Source organism: Zosterops lateralis (genome assembly GCF_965231275.1).
Source record: "Zosterops lateralis genome assembly, chromosome: 5".
NCBI lineage: Eukaryota > Metazoa > Chordata > Aves > Passeriformes > Zosteropidae > Zosterops > Zosterops lateralis.
Window position 1 is genome coordinate 72296622 of NC_139766.1, and position 24119 is coordinate 72320740.

The 24119-nt window shown below is 44.2% G+C and overlaps 1 protein-coding gene across 6 annotated transcripts in view; it reads right to left on the minus strand.

Annotated features, from left to right (window-relative positions):
• ANKRD17 (ankyrin repeat domain 17) overlaps window positions 1-20769 on the minus strand; it is a 70027-nt gene extending 49258 nt beyond the window's left edge. For 5 of the 6 annotated variants that reach the window (XM_083861789.1, XM_083861788.1, XM_083861786.1 and 2 more), the window contains exon 1: window positions 4049-4133. In XM_083861789.1, the coding sequence (XP_083717915.1) occupies window positions 4049-4081 (33 nt within the window). In that variant the 5' untranslated portion in view covers window positions 4082-4133. Of the gene's footprint in view, window positions 1-4048; window positions 4134-20180 lie in introns of those variants that run through there. The other variant, XM_083861784.1, reaches the window with a different exon arrangement.
• Window positions 20770-24119: the final 3350 nt, after the last annotated feature.

Genomic DNA, 24119 nt, shown 5'->3' on the forward strand with positions numbered 1-24119 from the left:
CACTAGGAAATACTGGAGCACATAGTAGCCAACACCAACTTCATTGGGGCAAACTCTTTTTAAAGACAGGAAAATAGGTAAAAAGTAAACCAGACAAGATTACTAAGAAAAACTGTGAGAAAGAAACCAGGGAAAGGATTAGCCTGTTTAAGAGCTGGAACGTGGGAAAGCTACTAATGCCCAAACACTGCAATATAATACTGATTTTAATCTTCAGACCAAGAGACTACAATGTTTATAAATATTAAAAGACTTGGCCTGTTAAAGAAAAGAAAAATTGAATTGCAGCAGCCTCCCTGATCTCTGAACATGCATTGTAGACACAACTCTGCTACCCAATGTTTGCTCTGCCTTCCACCAGTGTGCTCATGCAGGGCAGCCCCTGCTCTGTGTCAATCTTGTGGTCACCACCTGCTCTACTGTCCTCATTGTGCTTCAGCCAGACAACCAAAGGTCTAACACCTGATCTTTTCATATTACCCCACCTCTTACCTACACCATTGGCAGCTACATACAAAGCAGGATCTTGGGCATTATTAAACTATCCTCATGAGTCTCGTACAAAATCAAATTAAAAAACCTCTTCTTGTAGTCAGGAAATACTCCCAATACCACAGTAACAAACAAAGTTTCTCACGGTGATTTTGAGTTTCAATTCAAAGTAGGTGGAAGTTATCTACCTCAAGCTAGAAAGCTGAAGGACACAAAAACACTCAGTACAGATAGAACGTAAGTGCCAGGTGTGGGCCTGCACTAGAGCCCAACCTGTCTCCCTAAAGCTGAGTACAAATGAGCTCTCAAAGAACCTGAAGGTCAGACCACATGGCTGCTGCCCTCAAAAAGTCCCAAATCAGAACAGGGAACATAAATTTACCCCTCCACTGTCATAGGTTTCTTAAGTGGATTTCTGAGCTATGAGCCTGAGTTTGGCTCAACACAGACCACATCCTCATCCACCAGGAATGAACTTACCCCTTATTCTCCTACTCAGAGTGCTTATCTTGACTAATTCAAGCATCAAAAACACAACTACAGGTTTATACCATACTAAGGTCTCCTGTAATGCATTTACTCCTTCACTGGCACATACGAGCCAAGACCTGAAAGCTTAAACCAACAAAAAAAAAGCCTTGTGTCAGTAAAGTCACAGATCAACCAACATACATGGTCAAGATACAGGAGCAAAAGAGCCTAGTGAACAGCAGCTAACTGCAGGTTAACCACAGTGCTGACATTTCCTTCACCTGTATTCCCACACAAAGCTTGCAATGCCAGATTCAAGTGACAGAGCCAAAACAACACTCATCTTCAGCTGCAAGTACCAAAGCCAGCTCCACTTCTGCACCAAGTGCACCTTCTCTGCAGGTGGCCTGAGCACAGGGCAGTCAGGACTCTGTGTGAAATCCTCTGGGCTGACAGCAACATCTCCCTCTTGCTGCATTAAATTTGCTGAAGACTTACTTTTGTTTTATCATTCCAAAGGGATTTTAGCTCCAGAAGGACCCCTTGCAAGTAAGGACCTCAAACACCATCTGAGCCTCGATCTCTTTGGTAACTGAACATAACTAGCACAGTACAGAAAACTCCTTTTTTTCTGGTTTTAAATTCTAACCAGCTTAGAGGTAAAACCTTCTTGAAGATTTGACGAAGAGGCAAGGTCTGATGATCACTCCCAACTTAATTAAATATTAAGCAGTACCAATTATTTTCAAAACAACAGAGATGACAGATCCTGCTGCCCAAGCAAGAGCAGTTCTCTGCATCTCCACACTGCTGTCTTTGAATGAGCACCAGAAGCTGCTCCATGGGAGAAAAAGAAGCCCTGAAATGGGAAAATAAGCCACTCTCTGTAAACAGACTGAAGTTACAACAGAAACAAGTTTGCAGGGAACTATAAACTGTACCTCTGGACACGTCCTGGAATGCAAGACGATTACATGGCTTCTAGTGATGTGCTAAGAAATCACAAACAGATTGTATACTGCTACCAGAACACCTGAGAGATCCATGAACTGCCTCAGCCACACTTCACACACATCTAAAGCCTGACAAGCCATGCTTGATTCCCCAGGATGTTTTTTACCTGGATCCAGCTGGTGTTGAGGAAGTGAATGTGTGACAAAATCATCAAAAGAAAAGCCACCACATCCCACTGAGAAGCAAGATGTAATTGCTCAGTTCATACAAGTCCAAATTCTGTTATACTGACAAAATTAACTTCCCAACTGCCCTTCCAAGCTGGACTATTGATAAGCACCTTATTAATTTGACATACTACGAAGCTGCATATGGCAACTGTAGTTAAAATAAAGAACAAAAAAAAGAAAAAGCTTTCAGTATGCAATGAGGCAAGTGAAGTACTGAAATATTTATTTGATGGCACAAAGCCCAGTTCACTATTGCTCTTCCTACTTCCCCACACAAGCCCAGCCACACACACAGATATTGGTGAAAATGTCTTGCTCGTGTGCCTGTGCCAGTTTATTCAGCACAAAGGGAGCAGCTGAGTTAATATTCTGGATGTAATTATGTTAAATAGTTCCAAAGTCCACACAGAAGTTAATACCAAGTATTCCTATTGATCAAAAATTTTATGGCAGCCTAAGTGTGGCTACCACAGGAAAAAACCTACAGGACAAGCATTGGTGGAAGAACTATTTTGTCAGAATTCTAACAGCAACTAATAAGGTTGCAGCTTCTTGTAACAATAAAGAATGCATGCAAATATTTTGACAAGTCATCTGGCAATGAAATCATGGGTTTTTTTGCAAATCCTGAAAAACCACAGGAACACGAAAAAGGTATTTCAGAAAATGGTTTGGAAGCTCATCTTTTTCCAGCCCCCTGCCATGTGCAGGGACACCTTCCACCCTCCCAGGTTGCTCCAGACCCTGTTCAACCTGGCCTTGGCCACTTTCAGGGATGGGGCAGCCACAGCTTCTCTGGCAACCTGTGCCAGGGAACATTTCCTTGAACTACAGTGAATTTCCTTGAATTACAGTGAATATAACCTGTAAAAGAGACCTCTTTCACTCTACGATTTCTTGGCTGGCCTCTCCATTTGGCTGAAAGGTCACTTCCAGCTTACCTTCACAGGAAGGGATAATGTCACTCATTTCATAATAAATTACTGCTGCAGCGGGAGATCTACTTCTGTAGAGGAAGCAAGAGCAGGCTACACTTAAGACAACTGGAAATGCAGTAAGAGAAATTACATACTGCAACACACGTGCCTCTCTGCTCTGCTGAGACCCCACCTCAAGTCCTGCCTCCAGCTTTTGGGTCCCCAGCACAGGAAGGACGTGGAGCTGGAGCTGCTGGAGAGAGTCCAGAGGAGGCCACCAAGGTGATCAGGGGGATAGAGCCCCTTTGTTATGAAGACAGGCTGAGAGAATTAGGATTGTTCACCTTGGAAAAAAAAAAAGGCTTCAGAGTGACCCAATTGTGGCCTTCAGCGCCTGAAGGGAACTTGCAGGAAAAAGGAGGAGACACTACTTACAAAAGTATGTAGTGACAGGACAAGGAGGAATGGGTTCAAATTGATTGAGAGCAGATTTAGATATTAGGAAGAAATTCCTCCCTGTGAGAGTAGTGAGGCCGTGGCACAGATTGCCCAGAGAAGCTGTGGCTGCCCCATCCCTGAAAGTGTCTAAGGCCAAGCTGGACGGGGCCTGGAGCACCTTGGCACAGTGGGAGGTGTCTCTGTCCATAACACAGGGCTGTAATAAGATGATCTTCAGGGTCCCTTCCAATCCAAGCCATTCTGTGATTCCATGATTCTATGAAACGGAAACACTGGCAACAAAGATTAAAAAAGAGAGAGTTACGGCAGGCGGCGGCTGAAATCGCCGGTAATATGACCGCAATGTCACCCGCAGGGGTGCCCGTCCCACACCCCGCCCGGCGGGGGAGGGGACGGGAGCGCCGGTGCCCGGCCCCGTTCGCCCGGGCCCCACCGAGCGCCGCAGCCTCAACGGCCGGGGCCGGGCGTCCGGCCCCGAGGCCCCCCGCGATCCCCCGGCCCCCTTTGTTCGTGCCCCGGCCGTACCTCCAGGATGTCCTCCAGCACGTATGCCTCCATCGCGGCCGCCCGCGCCCCGCCTCACCGCGCCGCCGCCATGCCCCACCGCCCCCTCCCTCACGGCCGGGCCCCCCCGCCGCCGGCACGGGAACAGGAAATGGACCGTTCCACCCCGTGCGCGCCCGGCGCTACCACCCGCGTGCGGGGGGGGGCCGCGCGCCGCGCCGCTGCCCAACGCCCGCCCTGGGCCCTCCGCCCGCGCCTCCGCGCTGGAAATAGAGAATAATTAAACGAAAAAAGCCCGAGCACAACCAGCTCGTTTTTACGTGTCCCAATGGATCGTTTCGCCTCCTCCCCCGCCGTGAACTCGCAGAAATCCCAGCCCTTAGATTAGGCAGGTCCGTGCCATGCCACATTTGTTTCTGTGCTATGACCTGTCTTCCCATTACACCAAAACCTCCTGAACCTCTTTCCAGCGCTGCTCCATCCACTGCCGTGTTTCCACCTGGCCTCATCCATTCCTCCTCCACCCAGCTCCCGGGTGGCAGGAATTCCAGAAAAAGGCTGGGACACCAATAGAAAAGGGTACTGACCGCATGGAGCAAGGTCTCCACAATGCAGCTTTGAGAAAGATCATGATCTGCCCACCAAGATGAGTAACCACGTCTTACCTACACACTTCTCTGCTTAACTCAAAATATCGAATGGACCAAAAGATTTTTATCTTACATACTCCATAACCCTAGGTGACAGTGATACCAATTCTGTACACAGGAGGTCAAAATCACTGAGCAATCGTATCTGGAGCTCTCAAAATAACTAATTTTCCAGTTCAAAACATGCAGCATAATAAATCTTGTCAACCCCACAAAAATCTCCTCTCATTATGTCATTTTAGCAGAGCACAAAGGAGTCTACAGGCCAAAGGAATTAAGTTCACGATTTTACTTGAAGAAATACTCACAGTAAGAAGCACTTAGTTTAATCAATGCTATCTTTCCCCAAAAAATACTAATTGTTAAAAAGACTTGACAGCAAGAATATTCTTACCTGGATTTAGAAAGCTGGCCAGACTGGTTAGTAAGATCACAAAGAGAAATTCCATTGATCATTATAAATTTTAGGCACTACATTCTTCCATTAAAAAATGTGAATTAACCACAAAAAATGGGAATTACATCCTACTCACCTATTACAAAGCCTTCCATTTTACAAAAACCTGACATCTGCTCAGGCTGTCTGCACTATTTTTCCACTTAAGGAAATATCCCAGATTTTACATTGTTTTACAAGAATTAATTCAAGGAAAAACCACAGAAGATTATTCCATGGCTCCTCTGGAGTCATGCTTTTAGGGTGGGATCTCCAGCAGCCCAGCAACTGTTCCTGTGTACATGAAATCCAGTAATAACGCACAAACACCAGCCCAAGTACAAAGCTGTCCCTGACAGCTTGAAGGATTTCTTTCCATATATATATAAAAAAGGAAAATACCAGCCACCACCTCCCACATAACACTCATGTCTCAAAAGACAAGTTATTCAGTCTTCTGAGCCTCAGAAAGAATTAACAGATACCTTAAATAACATTAAAAAAAAAAAAAAAAGGCAGATTAAAACACACAACTTAGCACTGAGCTAGGGACTTCACACATGACACCACTGAAAACATTTTCAAATGTAAAAATGGCATTACACTGGAACAAAAGCAGCCCTCTGCTCCACACAGGGCAAATTGAAACAGCACCATCTCCTCCAACTCTATAAAACAAACACCAGATTTTCAGGAGGAGAAGGAGCACAATCACCTTCAGAGCTGAACCATTTCCCGTTCTGCTTGGGTAACTACAGAGCCCTGTCTGCAACAGCATCACATCAGTTACAAAACTCTAAGCCAAAGAATATTTCAGACTTTCCTGTACACATGAGGGACACGAGGACTTGAGTTCTACGTGTGAGCCATGAGGGCAGTAAAAAACCTTCCTGGCATTGAAAACAAGTCACCCTCGACATTTGTTTAGGGGCAGCAAACAAAACATTCCAAACTTCACACTCAACCTCAGTACCCAATCCTTCCTCTTCTCCCCTGGCCCACACCTTGATCTGCAGCTCTCTGGTACTGGCTTAGAAAGAAGAACTCATCTGCAAAAGGAGATTTCATACTTTCTTTCATACTTCAAAAATATTTACAGTATGGATTACAAAATTCTAAAAAGCCCATCCCAACTCTTTATGTTTTACTGAAGATCTCATAGTGGCGTAAAGTAAAGGCTTTAAGACATGCTTCCATTCTGTTCATGAAAAATAGAGCAAGAAATTTTAAAAAAACAACTTTCTATTGAAAAAACAAAAAAATATTTAGACCCTTGTGATTAATTTCTTTTGTATTTCAACTGTGTGATTTTCGGTTTTACACACAGGTCAGGAAATACATCTTCAATTCTGCACAGGTAAACACAAACCCATTTCTTGCTCACTTTCAAGTCTAGCTCTAGGAATTACTCGAACTGGTTGATCAGAAAAGATAAAACACATCTCTTCGAAACATCTCAGCTCCTACTTGGAAGCTAATTATCTTTATTGAGCATTATGCTGAAGCACTCTCATTTATTACCATCCACTACTAAAAATCACCCTTTTCTCCTGATCAAGAGGCACCCTAAAACCACCCAGCTGTCTGAGCTGTGTCTATCCATCATGTCCCTTACACTCTGTGAGCCCAAAACACACAAAACCCTTCTGTTCCCCACACTGAAGGTAGGAGAGAGAACATCTCAAGTGCAGCTTGACGAGACAGTCTTAAAAATGGGGAACAAAGTCCTGCTTCAAACCATATGAAGTGTGTTGAATCCTGAAAGTGTTCTGAGAAAAGCAAAACTAGGTATGGGTACAAATCAAGGCTTGTTTACTCTGCACTGTGCTCCCCACACAGCACTGGTAACTATGTGGAAATGACCAAGGGAAGAATAAAAACCTCCACAAGAGCACAGTTGCTCATGCAGAGCAGAGCTGTACACGCTCAAGAGCTCGCAGACAGTTTTCAGGAAGACCTTTCATTCCAACCTTCCAGTCCCACGCAAGCCACCACTAATTCTGAACTGGCATCATGTCACCCTGAAGCACAAGCATTTCAACCATTGATCCAAGACAGATTCTGGCACCCAGAAATGTGAGCATTGAACAATTGATCAGACAATTCCCACTCTTATATCACAAAAGCACATTGTTATCTATTTACAGCTGATCAAGCAGTACTGGTCACCAACTGTCCCAAAGCACATAAACACACTTTTTTTGTGTGTGTTTTCAGAGCCACAGAGCACAGTGTCAAGGTTGGGCTGTTTAAACCCTGTCCCATGCAGCTACTAACACCTTATTCAGCAAAATCATGAGGTGCATTAATTACTGAAAAACTCTAATCACTCTGAGAAGAAAAAAAAGGAGAGTTGAAGACAGGCCCTCGATACAGAACCAATTATCAGTTATACCCTTTAGTAGGCATTCCCAAGTATTTCCCTTTCCAGAAGTAGGTGCACAATCAGACAGAATCCAAAAGTTCCTGAGACAGTTAAAACCAAAAACCAGAGTGGGTTTCCAGCCAAAATTTTGTGACATTCTGATTATCTGCTAGAGTGCCAAGAGCCAAAACTGCCACCACTGTCACAGAGAATACCTTGAAAACTGAGATACCTATGACAATGAAAAATACAGACAAGATACACTTACACACATAAGATGAGCATTTCACATTCATTAGAAACATGCTTGAAATCAGAAAACTCTGTTAATTCACCAAAGGAAAAATTCCAGCATTAAAACCTTCAAATGACCAAGTTTGCTCTTCAACACAAAACAAAAAACCGTGGCAAGATTACAGGAGCAGCTGTTGATAAACAAGAAAAATACTCGGTGCAAGGAATATCCACATAGATTTTTCAAAGGCTGCTTCAAACTTATGTTGGGCCTAGTTTTTCCATTTTTAGAGTGATGATACTTCCACCTACATTCATTTGCTGGACTGAACCCAGTTCTTCATATCTGCTCTTAGAATGAAAACAATTTTTCAAACCCCTTTACAACTAAGCCAGAACGGAATGTTTCCCCAAACAGATACCCCAAGGGTACTCACTGCTCCAGATAAATGCACCAGGATTTATCAACCTTCATTAAGAACTACAGCCCATAATTTGCAGCTCTCCATCATGTCAGTATAACCACCAAGACACTAAAAACATTCTTCTCTGCTGCTTCTTGTATCGCCTTTTCTTTTCTAAATACAAAAATCTTGTTACACCCCAAAAGCATCATCTCTTTGTAGTTTGCATCAGTCACCACTTGGTGCAATCTTTAAAGTCCTTTAGTTCTATGTCAATACAAAATAAAATGAGTTTTAAACCTACTATTTCAGGTATTCCCTCCACAGAGATTCATCCAACTCCTACTTCTAGATCCTCAGTGGTTACATAAAAACAAGTAAGTCCAAACCCAAACCTCAGGCACCGCCTGAAGTCATGACCCCCATCTGTTTTTTTTCTATTTTCACATTGAATATTGGTTTCTTTTACTTCACTTCTTGCAGCAATCACAGCTCTGCAGTTGTCAGCCTAAATTTCCAACATCCTTCAGGCAGGTGCTTACTGAATTTCAAATAAAAGAAACCTACTTTCTTCCTTTCATTTTCATAATTGGGGTGGGGATGTACAGGGATGATGGCTCTAAACTGATAAATACTGAAGACATATTTTATTCTGATTTTTTTATTCCCTTAGCCTTATAATTTAATGTCTCTCTCTGAGCATTTCAGACTTTCCTGCCAAAAGCTGCAGGGGAGCTTTCACATGAGTTTTAGAGTCACAAGATGATCCTTGCTGCCCATTCTCATTATCACACCCCCCTTGATTCAGCTCCATTATCTCCCACAGACAAGGAAACTTTGATAACAAAGACACATATTTTTCTTCTCTAACAACCATGTAACAACTTTTTTTGACCATCCAAGATGATTTCCCACTCAAAACCTAATTTTTCTGCCGAGACAAATCTTTCATTTCTCTCCAGCCTATTCTTCCCCTGGCCTAGGGCAGCAGCAAGGCATTCCAGACCCTTCTGACACATCCAGTGTTTTCCGTTCAGTTAGTGTTACTCGTTTTGGTAAAGAGACAGAGCTGGAAAGGATGGAATTCTATTCCTTATGGTATCCTTGAGATCTAGGTTTTCCACAGCTGTGGGGAAATTAGAATCTGGAAAAGGTATCTGACTTAACTACCTTTGAAAGCAGCACAGTTAACACATCCTGAGTTTTTTTTTACGTCCATTTAGAAGACTACATATCACTAAAAAGGTTTCAAGACTGAGTGTTGAGAGACTAGGACACTTATGACCTGTCTGATGGACTAACTTCCCCAATTCCCTTCATAAAACCCTCCTCTGATCTGTTCTCCCTCAGCAGAAGCACTACGCTGTGGAAGCTGACTTGGCAGCTTGCAGGAACTGTCAGGATGTGATGGGGCCAGGGAATATAAGGACTCCATGCCCAGAGAAGCCTTCTCAAAGAGATGGCCTTCTCCTCCCAGTAATAGCTGGGGAATTAGGAATTGCAGCATTCCAGCTGCATTACCATTTCATAGACAATTCCTCAATCATGGGTCAATAAAAAAAGCTGATTAATTCCACAACCAAATTATGAGTTAGCACCATCACACCAGAAAGAGAAATATAAAGATTCACCAACAGATCATACAAGCTCAGCCAGAAAGCACTCAGTTTATAGACTTTTCCCAGGAACCTGAAGACAGGGAATGTCAAAAGCAAGCTCTGTCTGGAGGGAGACTGCAACACTCCGGTCAAGAGTTGTGAGCTAATCATCTCCACTTTATCAGCAGCCTCTTATTGTCACACTATCCATCTTGAGACAGAAACTAGAGGCACATTATAAAAACATTTCTCAATTAAGTCTTTATTTATCTTTGCCTAAATGCATCTGACACCTGGAGCAGTTTTATAGCCCAGCAATCAACCAGCATCCTGGCATACAGAGAGACAAACCCTGCTCATCAGCCAGGGGCCTTCCACCCTGGTCAGTGCCTACATCAGCCCTATTCTTTTGGATTTCAACTCCCTAAGGCAAACCTAAGCATGGAAAAAGGAGGAAATACTCATCCACAGCAGTGCCCTGAAGATGAACTGAACTACGACATCACTAAAAAACAACCATGTGAATGTAACTCCTATTATCTTGCTATGGAGGAACTGCCCAATGCAAATCCAAATGTATCTGACAGAAGGTGAAAAAGGGAGACAAAATTACATGAGCATTTTGAAAGGGTTTTTTGGCAGAAGTGTAAGATTACTGGTGGACATTTTTGTCTAAGGGGAGCTTCCTGTAAGAGATCTTCCTTTAAGTTATCCATATCCAGTAAGTTTTCACTGGGCAATACAATGCTCCAGGGCCTTAGGCCAAAGACTTTGAAACACACTAAAGAACCATGGTTTTGGGAAAGACACAATTAAAATGAAGGACATGTTCAGAAAACACAACTTGGGACATGGAAGATCCTTCTTCAAATGAATGAACTTCTATTCCTTTCTCATTCCACATGTGAAATACTGGTGACAGAAAAGCTGTGTGTAATGAAGCAGCACATACAGTCCAACAACAGTCATACCAACACCTCTCAAATCCTAAGGCAGGTACTAATCCAAGGTATCTCCACATTGGAACATGAAAATTTGAGTGCAAGTTCTTAAAAAGTTTTTAAGTGCAGATACGTTCCCTGCCATGAATTAGGAAACCTTAAAGCAGGAAAACCCACTATTTAGGACAAAGTATCCTACTCCTTTAAAAGTGCCCTCATCCAGCATTTACTTCTACACATAAATGCTAATTAAGTGAATATTATATCAAGTATTTTCACTTCAAATTCTAATCCAGGACCTGCTGGATCAGGTTGCCCCTGTCTTCCTGGCTGTGAATCAGATGGTTGTCTCAACAGCTCTAGATTCAGGCTGTTCATAACGAATTCAGAATTGGTTAATACCAGATTTTGAAACCTATTCCAAAAACAGGAACCATAACAATGTACTTGATGTTTGTTTCTTTTACAAAACTCTCAATAATCAGAGTTACTCAGCTAGCATCTTCAAATTCACAGACTAAAAATGGTTGAAAACCTACTCCATTCATTGACAGCAATATCAAGCCTAGAATTTAACAGAACAAACTGTTGGATAAGGCTGAAGAAGGCAAAATACATAAACTGAATAGAACATGAGATACTAATGGGATCTCTATTTTCATTCAATATGGTTGTTCATTCCCTTTTTCATGAGGTTTCCTGAGGTTACCAGGAAGATCAAGACAGACTGGGGACCACAGAGCACAACTCCCAAAATTTACTACCAGTGTAGTTGGACCAGCTGCCACACAGAAACACGTCTGGCAGAACACTGGAGTTCTATACCTCCTGTTCTCCATCTCTTCTTTGCTGGGCCTTCAGAAATAAAATCACAGGTTCAGTTTATCTCAGATTACCAGAAGATATGACATTTAACTCACAAACACTTACCCTCAATTCCAGAGGTGTTCACAGAAAGAGCCTGATTTTAGCCCAAGACTAACCCTCTAAAGGCACCCAAGAGTCCATACCAAAAACACTTAAACCCTCCTCAACAGCGTGGTCAAACCCCTCACTGCCCCAGCAGGCAGGCTGAGGTCCCCTGCCAACCCAACACACCCCTCCCACAGAGAACTTCTTCCCCCCACCACATTTAAATTACATCACACACACACAGAGCCTGACAGAATTATTTTACTATGACCAAGTCTAATAAATGCTGTGGAACTTGACAAAAAGTTGTTTAGAAAACTAAGTATCTTCTGGACAGGGTGGACAATACTTTTGTTATGAGATAATTGCTTGAGTTATTTCTATTAACAAGTATTCCAATGGTTTTTGGAAAGGCTGTGTACTCTGTAGCAAACAATTCTGGATTAGAATGAAAGCCACCATAGAAGACATCTGCCCTTCTTGAAAACATTTTGGTAAATTTTTAAATGTAACTTTTTTTTTTTTTTTTTTAATTTCATTATGAGTTCTACTGGTAACTACTGGTTCTTACTTCAAGTCTAGCTCCCCCAAGGAAGCACCTATTGGGTGTCACTACTCCATACACCTCTTCAAAACCAATAAATCATTATTATTGTAAGATTTTTCTAGGCCTAACTGAGGTTTTGGGCATCCTCTGATATAACTAAACAGCCCTGGGACACAACAACCCACAACTGCTCCAAAGCACAGAAGGAATTAGGCTCCATATCAACTTTCATAATAAACATGGCCCTTGGCACAGCTGTTCCACCAGTGCTCAGCCACAGAGGACAAAGAGATTTCCCACCCTAGACAGAGGTAAGCCTTTAAGTCAACCCATCACACTGTGCCATTTTCTAACCTTAGTATTTTTGCAGAACCCAGCTGTGGTGCAGGTACCAGCATGTTTCTAAAACCCACCTCAACTTAAAGACACTAGAAAATTTTCTCAACTTGAAGGCACAAGTGCATTTAGAGTGATTTTACACAGAACTGTAGACACCACCCCCCCCATCCCCCCCAATCCAAGCTACAGAAAAGGCCTTTTCTGAAATTTAGTGCAGAAAGTTGGCCACTATATTTATCCCTGAGGAGTTCCTTGATCAAGCTGATTCTCCACAAAAATACCAGCATGCTGTTATGCCAGCTTTCACTTCTGTTAGTGACAGGGATGGACAGAAGGCATATGTTCATCCATGGAGCCGACTGGAACATTCAAAGTGTTTGGTCTCTTTAAGCCAGCTTGGGTTTTTGTGTTATGATTATGGTCACAATTGTGACTTTTTTAGTCAGTCTCCAAAGTGACTCCTTTGCTGCACTGCACTAAATGACACAAAAGTGATGGTGATAAACCAAAAGACTGCAGTACTTTAATAAAATCCTGCTTAATTCCACTCTTTCTCCCTATCCTTAATAAGCTGCTTTCAAGAACTTGAACAAAGACCAGAGACAAAAGTCAGTGCTGATTTTATCAGAAGAAGCTCTAAGTTATAAGCTACACACAGAAAAACCAAAAAGAATTCTGTGTGATTTATCTGTTCCAGTCACTTCCAAACAGAATGATCCAGAGGAAGTGTCAAGAGGACTAGTTTGCCCTTGAAGACAAAAATTCTTGCTGATCTGTACCATTCTAACCAACTGGAGTCCTCAGAAACAATGCTAATGTTTTCTATGACAAGGATTTAAATGAATTATCCCACCGAAAGAGGCAGTACTCATCCCCCTCCCTGCCTGAGTTCCTGCTCTTCGCTGTGTCAGCACAAGCTCTTGTGTCTGACAAACTGGATCCAGGAACTGATCAACTGGAAATGTGTTTTTTCTCTTACTGAGGTTTTTTTTTCAACGACATCATTTCCCAAGTGGCTGGGAGGAGCACTGAATGCCCTTTTTTTTTTCCTTCCTCCAAGCCCAACTCCCCTAATTTCAGTGGAATTAGCACCCACACTGATGCAGGGGCTGAACAGCACTGAGCAACTTGAGGAGAAAAAAACTAAGTCACATCATGACTTGAAAATTTCAACTTCATTAAAGCATTGTTACCCATTCTGTGGAGACAATTCCCATCTGCAGAAGAGTATCAAGAGGAAAATTCCACTGGCAAAGCATTTCAGGACAAGACTGAACAAAAGGCAAGAACACCTGAAGTTTGGAAATGGGAAAGCTCCAGGACAGGAAAACACGTAAGTCACCTGCCAGACACAGATGTACAAGGGAGCTCCAGCTTCTCCTGCAAGTGTTTAGCTTTTCCCTTGTGTGTGGGAAGAACTGGGAGGTACAGCTGGGAGGATAAGAGCGACCTTCCTCCTCTTATCTCTGAATCATTCCCTTCTCGAGAGGGGGGTTGCAGATACTCCCCTTCTGCTGGGATTGTAGTCCCCAAAACTGTTCCTGCACAGCTGGACAGATGTACAGACTCAGCAAGAACCATTCCTTGTACATCAGTGCAAGGGAGAGCGAACCTGAGACCAAATATGAGGCAGCTCCCTTAGCAGCAGTTTGAACTTTTATTACTGTGTGCAAGATTTCTTCAGTTTTAAACTAAAAAATAAGGAATCTAGACACTTTTTGATTGCTTCAAGTTGAACTTGAGGGGAATGGAAGCCAAAGCACCAAACTGATATTCTAAATAGCAGTATTTCATCATATTTCTTAATGTTCCAACATCTTTCTAGCTTTGAGCAGCTGCTTATTTGGACATATTATGCACTCTAGATGATTAATACCACATAAGATAGTGGGGTGGGGCAGGGAAAAACATAAAATCAAGGTTTACTTCAGCTAATTTCCTAGAATATGCCATTATGCTCCAGGAATTTGAGGATACAGGTAAAATACAGAAGAGGAATGACTCCTGTACATCAAACACCAGTAATTTGAATTTGTCAAAAACTGCTTTGGGTAACGCCAACAAAATCATTCTAATGACAACATCCAGCCTAAAAGAAAATACTGCAAGCACAAACAAGGATGTATTAAAGACATGCTTGGCTTTGTGGCTGATTTTTAGCCTGGTGTAGGACTATTACCTCGTGTGAAAATAAGGTGACACAACAGTTAAGTAATACCTCCATGTGGCTTTACCTCTTTGCACAGTCATGAGCTTAGGACAATGTATGAGGGATAACCTGGCTGAAAAACATCTGGAATACTGAGATAACTTCTCCCAGTACTGATTAGCACAAAGCACTGCTTAGTGGAAACAGAGAGGAAATGCTGCCCTTCATTGGTCAACAATGGAGTTTTTTTCTCCAGAATTCCTGCGGACACTGCACAATGACTGGATGGAAGTCACCAGAATTCTCACACTAACACCAAGACCTACTGACATTCACTGGTAACTTCACATTAAAGAAGACTTTTCTCCTAAGTACACAACAGCTAAATGACCTTACCCAAATCATGTGCCAGCACTAGTCCTTCCTCACCAATGGTTTTCTTACTCAACAGGTCAAAAGTTATGGACATGCCAAAAGAAGTCCCACAGAAGCTCTACAGACACAGCACATCTTCAGGATGTCATTTCAGTTGAGTCACCTACAAAGCCACACCATCAAGAAAACAGAAGTACAGCATTTCATTAAAAAAAAAAAAAAAAAACCACACAGTGTCTACTGAGGCAGCCATGGATTCTGCTCAGGTGGCCTGAAGACACCAACAGCAAATTTAGGCAATTTTTATTTAACATCAAGTTAAAAGGGCTTGTTCCCTTAACCTCCAAAACAAAGGCTTCTTACTTATCTTGGATCTGCAGCATCGACTTTTTAATTCCTAAATCCAATTGCAAATCAGCTATATCCTAAATAAGCACAACAGCTTTGGTTTTAAAACACAGATACAGGGGAAAAAAATAAAAACACAATCCCATTTGCCTTCAACCTTCACAAATGAGGAAACTCTCTGAGCTAAATCTCTTCCAGAGAAACCATTCTCTTTACAGAACTGAATTACTGGCTTAAAATGTAAGGTGTTTGGCTCCAGCCTGCACATGGGAATTATGTTTATAAGAACATTTCCTGAAGAAATAGCTAAGGAAGTAAACAAATTCACATGGTGCCACCAATATTGAACTCCACCTTCTCAGTGGCCACTTTATGCTGGGGGGCTTTCTTTTTCAACCCAGATATTCACTGATTACCTGAATTAAATAAAGCACAGAAAAAAAAAAATACAGTAATATTTAAGAATTTAAAAAAAAAAAAAAAAAAAAAAAGAGAAAAAGAAAAAAAAAGCATTAGGTCTAACCAAACTGATTTTGGTGGAGCCTAGTCCAGGAACAGTAAGGAAAGGATGTTAAACAGTTTTGGCTAATGCTTCCCTGGGGTCAACTACAGCAGATTTCACTACTGTGAAACCTGGCTGTGGGATTCCCCCACCAACAGCCCTGGGATCAGCCCTGAGATCTCAGGGATTTTTGAGAACCATGCTAAGGTATTTCTCTCTTATTTCCTCTTTTGAATGGAAGAAACAAAGTGGTACAGGCAAAACACAGCTGAGACAGACAGGAAAAAAATAAAGACAATGCAGCAGAAGTGAGACTGAACTGCACTTTGGGATGTCACACACTCACAAGGACAGGGCCCAGTTATTTGCACGTTCAGTCCTGTCTGTGAGGATCCAAGGACATGAAAGAAATGCCAGTGAAGGGAAGCATCACACAGTGGTCAAGCCAGAGATGGTGGCCCTGCAGAATCCACAGGTCTTATTCCAGGATTCTGATGAAGAGACAGCTAGGGTTAAAAAAGCTAAACAGATTTCTAAAATAAATTCTGTGTTTCAAATCAGCTCATTTGAACACTTAAGCTCTTCAAGTCTTTTCCAATTTAAATATTACAACCATGTGCCTGTGATGCTCTTGAAACCACACCAGGATGCCCAAGTTTTCAGATTAACTTTGCCTTAAATCTGAAGCCAAGGGATTCAGAGCAGCTTCTGCGTGAAGAAATTTTAGAGGACTGGTGGTGTTTTGTTGTTCTACTTACTTCATCTTACTAGCTCAGATCAATTACTATTTCAATTGCAGCTAAAAAAACAGAAATGAATTTTTACTTTCAGGAGGCTCAAGTGAACCAAGAGTGCTTAAAAACCTGTCAAAACACCTCAAAAAGCACCCTTAGCACAGGGCAGAGCTTTCAGGTATGGTTAACTGAGGATTGTGTTCTGGAAGGTTAATTAGCACAGCACATAAAAATTCGGTGACAGAAAAGGTAATAAATACACACAAATCCAAGATGGATCTACACCTTGGATCATCACAAGATTCATGGACAAAATGTAACTTACAAACTCTTAAGATGGATATAAAGGGAAATTATAAATTTCACCGCCAGCAGCAAACATCCTCCAAGTTCCAAGACTTGAAATAAGCTTGTAAACAATTTTTATTACACAACTAAACCTTTCATGGTTAAATAAGAGAAGCCCTAATGCACTCTGGACATCAGGTTTCTAAGCAGCAACTTGCTATGAGGATCTGCTCATTTTTTACACTATTTCACTATGAACTGAAATGTTGAACAAAATTTGTATGTACAAGAACACTTTGAAGGAACCTGCAAGCTGACCTCCCCTGCTATGTAACTCCTACTGTCATTCTTCTCATACTTTAGGATTCCTCTTCCTGTATATGAGAATAGTTACCATTTTCTAACAACTGTTTTTTAGGAAAAAGGCAATTTACCTTTTACAAACAACACTGGACCCCACTACCTAAAGTCTTGGGGTTTTGCAGCAATTTTCTGCAATCTAAAAAATCAGCCTTGGAGGTTGCCATGAATAGTGTTACAGGAGTTCATTACGTTGCTGATATGAAATTTCCATTAAACTTCTCCCAAAGTTCTCCACAGTGCCTGTGTTTCCACACTGAGATCTGATGGAGTTTAGACATAGAGATGCTAACAGCTGATTATAACTCTTTACCCCATTCCATCAGCTCAGCAGCAACTAAGCCAAACAGTGTCTTTCTCCTCCTGGGTTTCTGTGACTCAGGATGCACCAGGTTTCTCTTTAGAACTCACTGGACTTGTTGCTACTGTACTCCTGATTTTTAGAAGCAGTCTCATTAGCAGTCAAATCTAGCAGCACTTTGCTACAGAGATTAGAGAAGTCTTAATGTATTAAGCATGGGAAGGGCAAAAAATAGCCTAAGACTAACTATTTTAGGTTTACAGAGATAATGAAGGGGATGGCTGGGAGGAACATCAGCTTCTGCAGCATTCCCACAGTAGTTTCCACTTACAGTGAAATCAGCAACTTACATTTCTTTGTGGTTTTCACTTTATGTGTCTTCCAGACTGCTCATGGTCAGAAGACCACAATCCAACTGCAGAGCTGGGCACAACTCAAGAAAATACAAAATAATTTTTAAAAAGTTAATCCCCAAACAATTAAATAGCCCTTTATTTCTACAGTGGTTTCATTGTTTTTATTATTATTATTATTATTATTATTTCTAAAAGCCAAAACTAACCATCAGGTTCCCTTTAGACGAGGAAACCCCTCTTTCACTGAGAACACTCAAAACACGTTTCCTCCCCAGGAGCTGCTGGGAACAAGGTTCAAGTTGGATGCTCTGCTCCAATAATCAGGCCATCCTCATGTTCACACTCCTAAAAACTGTGGCTTCAGCTGTGCATATTCTACAAGCTGCATCATTTTATCCTGAAGTCACTAGGAGGAAGACTCGAACAGATTTTTGCAAGCAACCTGCATGATCAAGAACAATTATAAATGAAGCATGCAGCATATGTTTTTGATGTGAATTCTGAATTTCACCATCTCAATATTATTCACTTGCTTACTTAGGCCTGCTTAATATTTAATCCCAGACGACCCAGGCTGGGAAAGCCTTCACTTTGTATAAGATGAAACCATCAGGGAAGCTTCCAGATGCCCAAACTGCCTTCACAAACTGCCTGTATCAGTGTCTACAGCACATGTCGCTCTGTCAAATAAAAAGTGAAGTATTCCGGTGCCTTATGCCTCTCTGCAAGTCTCAAAGCATGTGAAATAGGTACCTATGGCTTTGAAGGCAGAGCATGCAGGAAAAGGCTCAGCTCATCCACTACCTGTATTCCTCAACTGGCTCTGACCTTCTCATCCTGCTGCACACAAGATTCCACCTGAAAGATCCTAGCATAAGGAGCCATTGGGAAGAATGGCTGTGGACCACTAAATAAAACTGGCCTGTGACCTCACCAGTAGGTCCCACTTGACACAAATTCTGTTGAATGTTTCCATCACGCACAACTGATCCCAGGGCTTGTCAACTGATAGATACATTGAAGTCACTCCAGGGCCTCCATCCCTTCTTCACACATCACCCCAGCAAATCCCAAAGCCTTTGCTCAACAGAGTACTCCAAGCACCTGTAGGACTGCTGGACAACATAGTTCAGCAGCAAACCAGTTATCCTACAAGTCTTACACCATAAAAACTTCTACCTACACAATGACATTGACTTTCCTAAAAACCAATGCCACAGAAACAAGATGTTTTGAGACACGCTCACTGCGTGCAATTTATCTCAAACAGCTGGATAAAATGCTTTTTGTATCAGCTTCAGCAGGAATAAAATGCAGAGTGCTGCTTAAGCGTGGAAAAACCTATCACCATCCTAGCCCAGCCCTTCCTTGGACCTATCAGACTCTTCCTTCCTGCCCAGTTTCTAACAGAACTGTAGATATACCACGTGAAAGCCAAACTGCTTAGAAACCAAGTTCAAAGAAAAGTTGAAAAGCTTCAAGTGGACTTCTGTGCAGACACTACTCAAAAAAACAAAGTGGAAGTGAACGTTCAGCTGGGGAGGTTACAGAATTAAAACCACTCAACAAAGCAACCCTGTGTGACTACATATGCAAATAAGGGGCTCCAGCCTTACAGGCCTTTTCCAACAATACCTACCTGAAAATCCAAACACCCGACAAAATCGAATTAATGCTTCCCCTGGGCTCTGCATTGCGTGGAATCAGGGCGGCCTTCAGCTTAGGAGAAAACATCACCCAACAGCTCAACACCCTGGGCTCTCTGGCAGCCTTCTCCTGGCTGCACCTTCACCTGCTTCAGCTGCACCTTCACCTGCTTTACCTGTTCACTCTCTCCAGGACGACCGATTCCCACCACTGGGCGCGCCAACACCTTTCCAGCCACGCAGCCAGCACTCCGGCCTATCTCCGGAGCGTCAGCCCGGGCTTGCCAGCAGCATTCCCACCGCTCGGCTCTCCCTCTCCCGGCTCCCACATCCACCGCGATATAGCACATGGCACACAGCACCGCGGCAGAGAGCACCTGCAGCGGCTCCTGGGCCTTTCCCTTCGGGATAAAGCCACACCAGGGATGAAGGCGGCCGTTGGCTGCGGCTCCCAGGGAGCCCCCGACCCCTGGGGAAAACCGCGGGCGCTGGCACCGCATCCCGACGAGCGGGGGAGACCGAAGGCCGGGATCGGCCGTGCCCCGCCACGAGGTGCTGCCCCTTCCCCGGCTCTGCCGCAGGGCCGAGGGCGGGGGGAGCCGGGAACGAGCTGGAATTATGAAACCGGATCAGCAGGGAAAACCCCCGGGGCCTCCCCCGCGCCGTACCTCGGAGACCTCCTCTTCTTCTTCCTCTTCCTCCTCCTCCTCGTCTTCCTCCTCCTCCTCCTCTTCCTCGTCGTCGCTGCCGTTATTGCTGCTCTCGCTGCCGCCGCCGCCGCTCTCGCTGCTGCTGGTCGGCCGGGCCGCCCGCCCGCCGCGCTTCGCCTTGCCCGGCACCGCCTTCTTCTTCAGCAGGAGGTCGCACACCCGCACCAGCCCGGCCGCCCCGGGCCCGCACGGCGATGGGGGCGCGGCGGGGCCGCTCGGCCCCTCCGGGGGACCGGGCCCTGCCGTGGCGCTGCCGGCCTCGCCGCCGCCGGCCTCGCCGCCTCCCTCCTCCGCCGTCACCGCTACCGCCGCGCCGACCGCCTTCTCCATGGTCGGAGAGGAAGGAAAAGGAGGAGAAGAAGAAGGAGGAGGAGGAAAAAGAGGAGGAGGCGCCCCGACCGCCGCTGCCTCGGTCACCTCTAGCGCCGGCGCCGCCGCGCCAACTCTCGCGATACTTCCTGTGGCCGCCGCTGGCGCCGCTCGGGCTCCCCTGGCGCGGCGCGCGCTCCCGCTCTCCCCTCAGGCCGCCCGCGCCCGCTCCCCGCGCGTCCCTTTCCCGCTCTTGGCAATGGCACCGCAGCGGCGGCGGCGGCGAGACACCCTTCCCCCGCCTCCTTCCCTTCCTTCCGCCCGCGCCGCCGCCTCGGTCACCGCCCCGGCGCCGGAACCGCCGCTTGCGTCATCACTGCCAGCCTTCAGCCTGCTCCGCTTCGGTGTGGGCCGCGGGTGGCTCGGCCTGGTCTCCGTCGGGAACGTTTCCCCGGAGCCGCCCGTGGCTACGGGGGTGCCCCGAGCTCCCCCCTCAGCGCCCGGCCGGGCCCGCGGTCTGTGGGGGCAGCGCTGCCCCGGAGCGGGAGCGGGAAACCCTCGTCAGGGAAGGCCCGCGGTGAAACTCCACAGCTCTCAGAATTCCGATTAAAAGTGCGGACAATATGAATTAAAAAACAATCTCCAAACGCCTCTTATAATAGAAATTGGTGAGGTTTTGCTAAAAGAGTCAGAAAATAAATTGGTAGAGCGTCACTGAAAGTGGTGGTCAGTGAAAAGGCAGAGCGCAGAATTCCAGTTAAAATGATGTCCAAGGAACGACTGGACGTGGTAGTCAGTGCTCTGATCAAGCCGACAAGGTGATCTGTCAAAGGCTGAAGTCAGCGGCTTGGGGGTATTTTCCAGCCTAAGTATTTGTGTGCTCTGCATTTAACAGTAACTTCCAAATCCCTATTTTACAACAAATTTCTTACAATTTCACTAAAAATTACAAACATTGAGATGCCCATGTCAATTCAACCACATTTCTTTAATGAAACCCTTTGGATTTGTCATGATGCCCTGCTTCAGCCCTCAGGCCCCCCTTCCCCAGATTTTCATTCCCAAAGTGTACTTGGGATATTAATACTGCTGCCTCCACTAGGGCAGACCAAGTCCTGCAGTAACCAAAGTTAAATGTATGTTAAATGTAAGTATAAATATAAGTTAAATATTTAAATTCTGGCTTCTTTGCTGGAGAAATGGGCCTTTTCCATTTTACTTTTTAGACCTGTTGGAAATAAAAATGATGTTAACTGCAGAAACACATGACTGTAATGATCAGTAATGGCTCTATGCACTGGCACACTATGGATGTTTTGGAATGGGTGTTTCAAACCAACTGCCTGTTCCAGACAGAAATGAAAAGAGATTGTTGCTATTTGACTACTCAGGTGTTGTTTCTCTTATTTGGGTGATGTTGGAGAGTACCCCTCAGGTTGGCAGCTCCTCTGAAATCAAACATTACTTTTGAAATAAATCCTCAGCTGGCACTCATCATGGAGTGATGAACCACAGTTCCCCCCAAATCTTTGTGTTGCTGAAATCCCACCGAAAGATCCTGATACGTGCCTCTGTATGGTCTTAATAAAAGGGACTGCCTTGGTTGTAAAAGCCCCACTGTTAAATTACATTATTTTCAAGTCAGCTGGAAATAACTGCCACAGATTCTTAACCTTCTAATTCAGAAGATTAACCTCTAATTTTCAGGTACAAGGTCTAAACTGAACAGTACCTTTATAAATATGTCTGCAGATTATAGTTTGATGTGAACCAATAGGAATAAGCTGAATACTCTAGCCACCTACCTTGTGCTTCCTGGTATGACTGCACATAAATCTCAAACTACACCAGCACGAGATGTGTGGTGGCAGTTCAGTGACAATAATACGTTTGTCCTCATATTTTTAATTTTTTTTTTGCATGAAAAGTAATGCAAATGCATTGATTTTTACTGGTTTCTATAGAGGTGCAAACACAGATTAAACATTTGTTATTTGTTGCAATTATATAACATATATGTTACTTGGCATTAATGTTATATATTATTTATTGTCATCACAAGAGGCAGAAAAGGGAACTGTAAGTGAATATAGGTAATCTCAGCCCTACAGTCTTTGTGGTATGGGGTGGTGTGACAAGGATGTCACGTTTCCAATGGATAAGCCTGGAAAAGGTATTCAATCCGTGAGGCGACTGTCTTTAAACAAAACACATCTGAGATTGCTCTGACTGTACAAGCAGCCATACAGGTAGTCCAAATGCACCACATTCACCCACCTGGGTCCGGGAAGAGTGGTTGTGGAGCTGGATTTTATCCTGTGAGATGTCAGCCACCCTCTCTCTGTCCCTTCCCAGGACAGTGTGAGGTGGGGAATGGCCCCTGCGGGTTCTACTGCAGAGCTCGGGCTGCGGTTTCCCTCAGCTACATTGTATCACAAATCCGCCTTTGATACCGGGGGCACTTGCACCATATCCAACTTCAGGTTGTTAGGACTTGGAAAGGGTCCAGTTTCTCGCTAATGGAAGCAGCCACAGTATTTTATCTGTGTGTGGTACTCCCTAGCCCAGGATCAGAGGGAGCAGTTAGCAGCACCACTGGTGTTGGCACAGGCAGAGTGGCCTGTCGGAGACTGTTTGTTCCGTTTCTTTTATGGTGGCGACCTCTGCTCTGATCAAAGAGTGGCGCCTCCTCATCTCGCACTGCAGAGCAAGTCCTTTTCCTCCATTTCACAGCACCCAGTTTACCCCTGCTCTCCCTGCCACCCTAGCTTGAGCCTCCACCCTAGCTGGAGCCCTTCCAGGGGAAGAAAGGCAACAGAGCTGAGGAAGGGTCTAGAGAATACATCATGAGGAGCGGCTGAGGGAGCTAGGGCGGTCAGCCTGGAGAAAAGGAGGCTCAGGGAATATTCTCACTCTCTAGAACTCCCTCTAGACAGGAGGGTGCAGCCAGGTAGAGGTCGGGCTCTGCTCCCAGTTAACAAGCAATAGAACAAGAAGAAACAAGCCTCAAGTTGTGCTAGGGGAGGTTCAGGTGGCAAATGAGAAAGAATTTCTTTGCAGTAAGGGTTGTCAAGCATTGGGACTATTCAGGGATGTGGTGGAGATGCCATCCCTGGAGGTGTTCAAGATACAGCGGGACACGACAGTGTGTCCTATCTGGTCTGTCTGTCTGGGCTCTGTGTCTGTCTGGGCTCTGGTCTGGTTGACAAGCTGGAGATTGGTCACAGGTTGGATTCAATGGTCTTGGAGGTCTTTTCCAACTGAAATGACTCTGAGATTCTGTGAGTGCAACAGCAATCAAAGCACTTGAGTTCTTTAGAGAAACTCGGTTTTAGAACCATGGAACTTACAAGATTTGATTTTGTCGTGGGCAAAGCCATAGACACAAGTGTGCTCCTAATCTTGGGACGGTTTGAATGCATTGGGAAAGTGTGACACTTCTCCAGCACCTTGTATTTTAGAAACCCGAACCAAAACACTCTTGTAAATACTACAATAATCATCAAGACATAATGAAGGCAAAAGTAATTAATTTTTTTTTAAATTAGGGGTTTTTTTGTGTCTCAGTTTCCACAAGGGTGTATGACC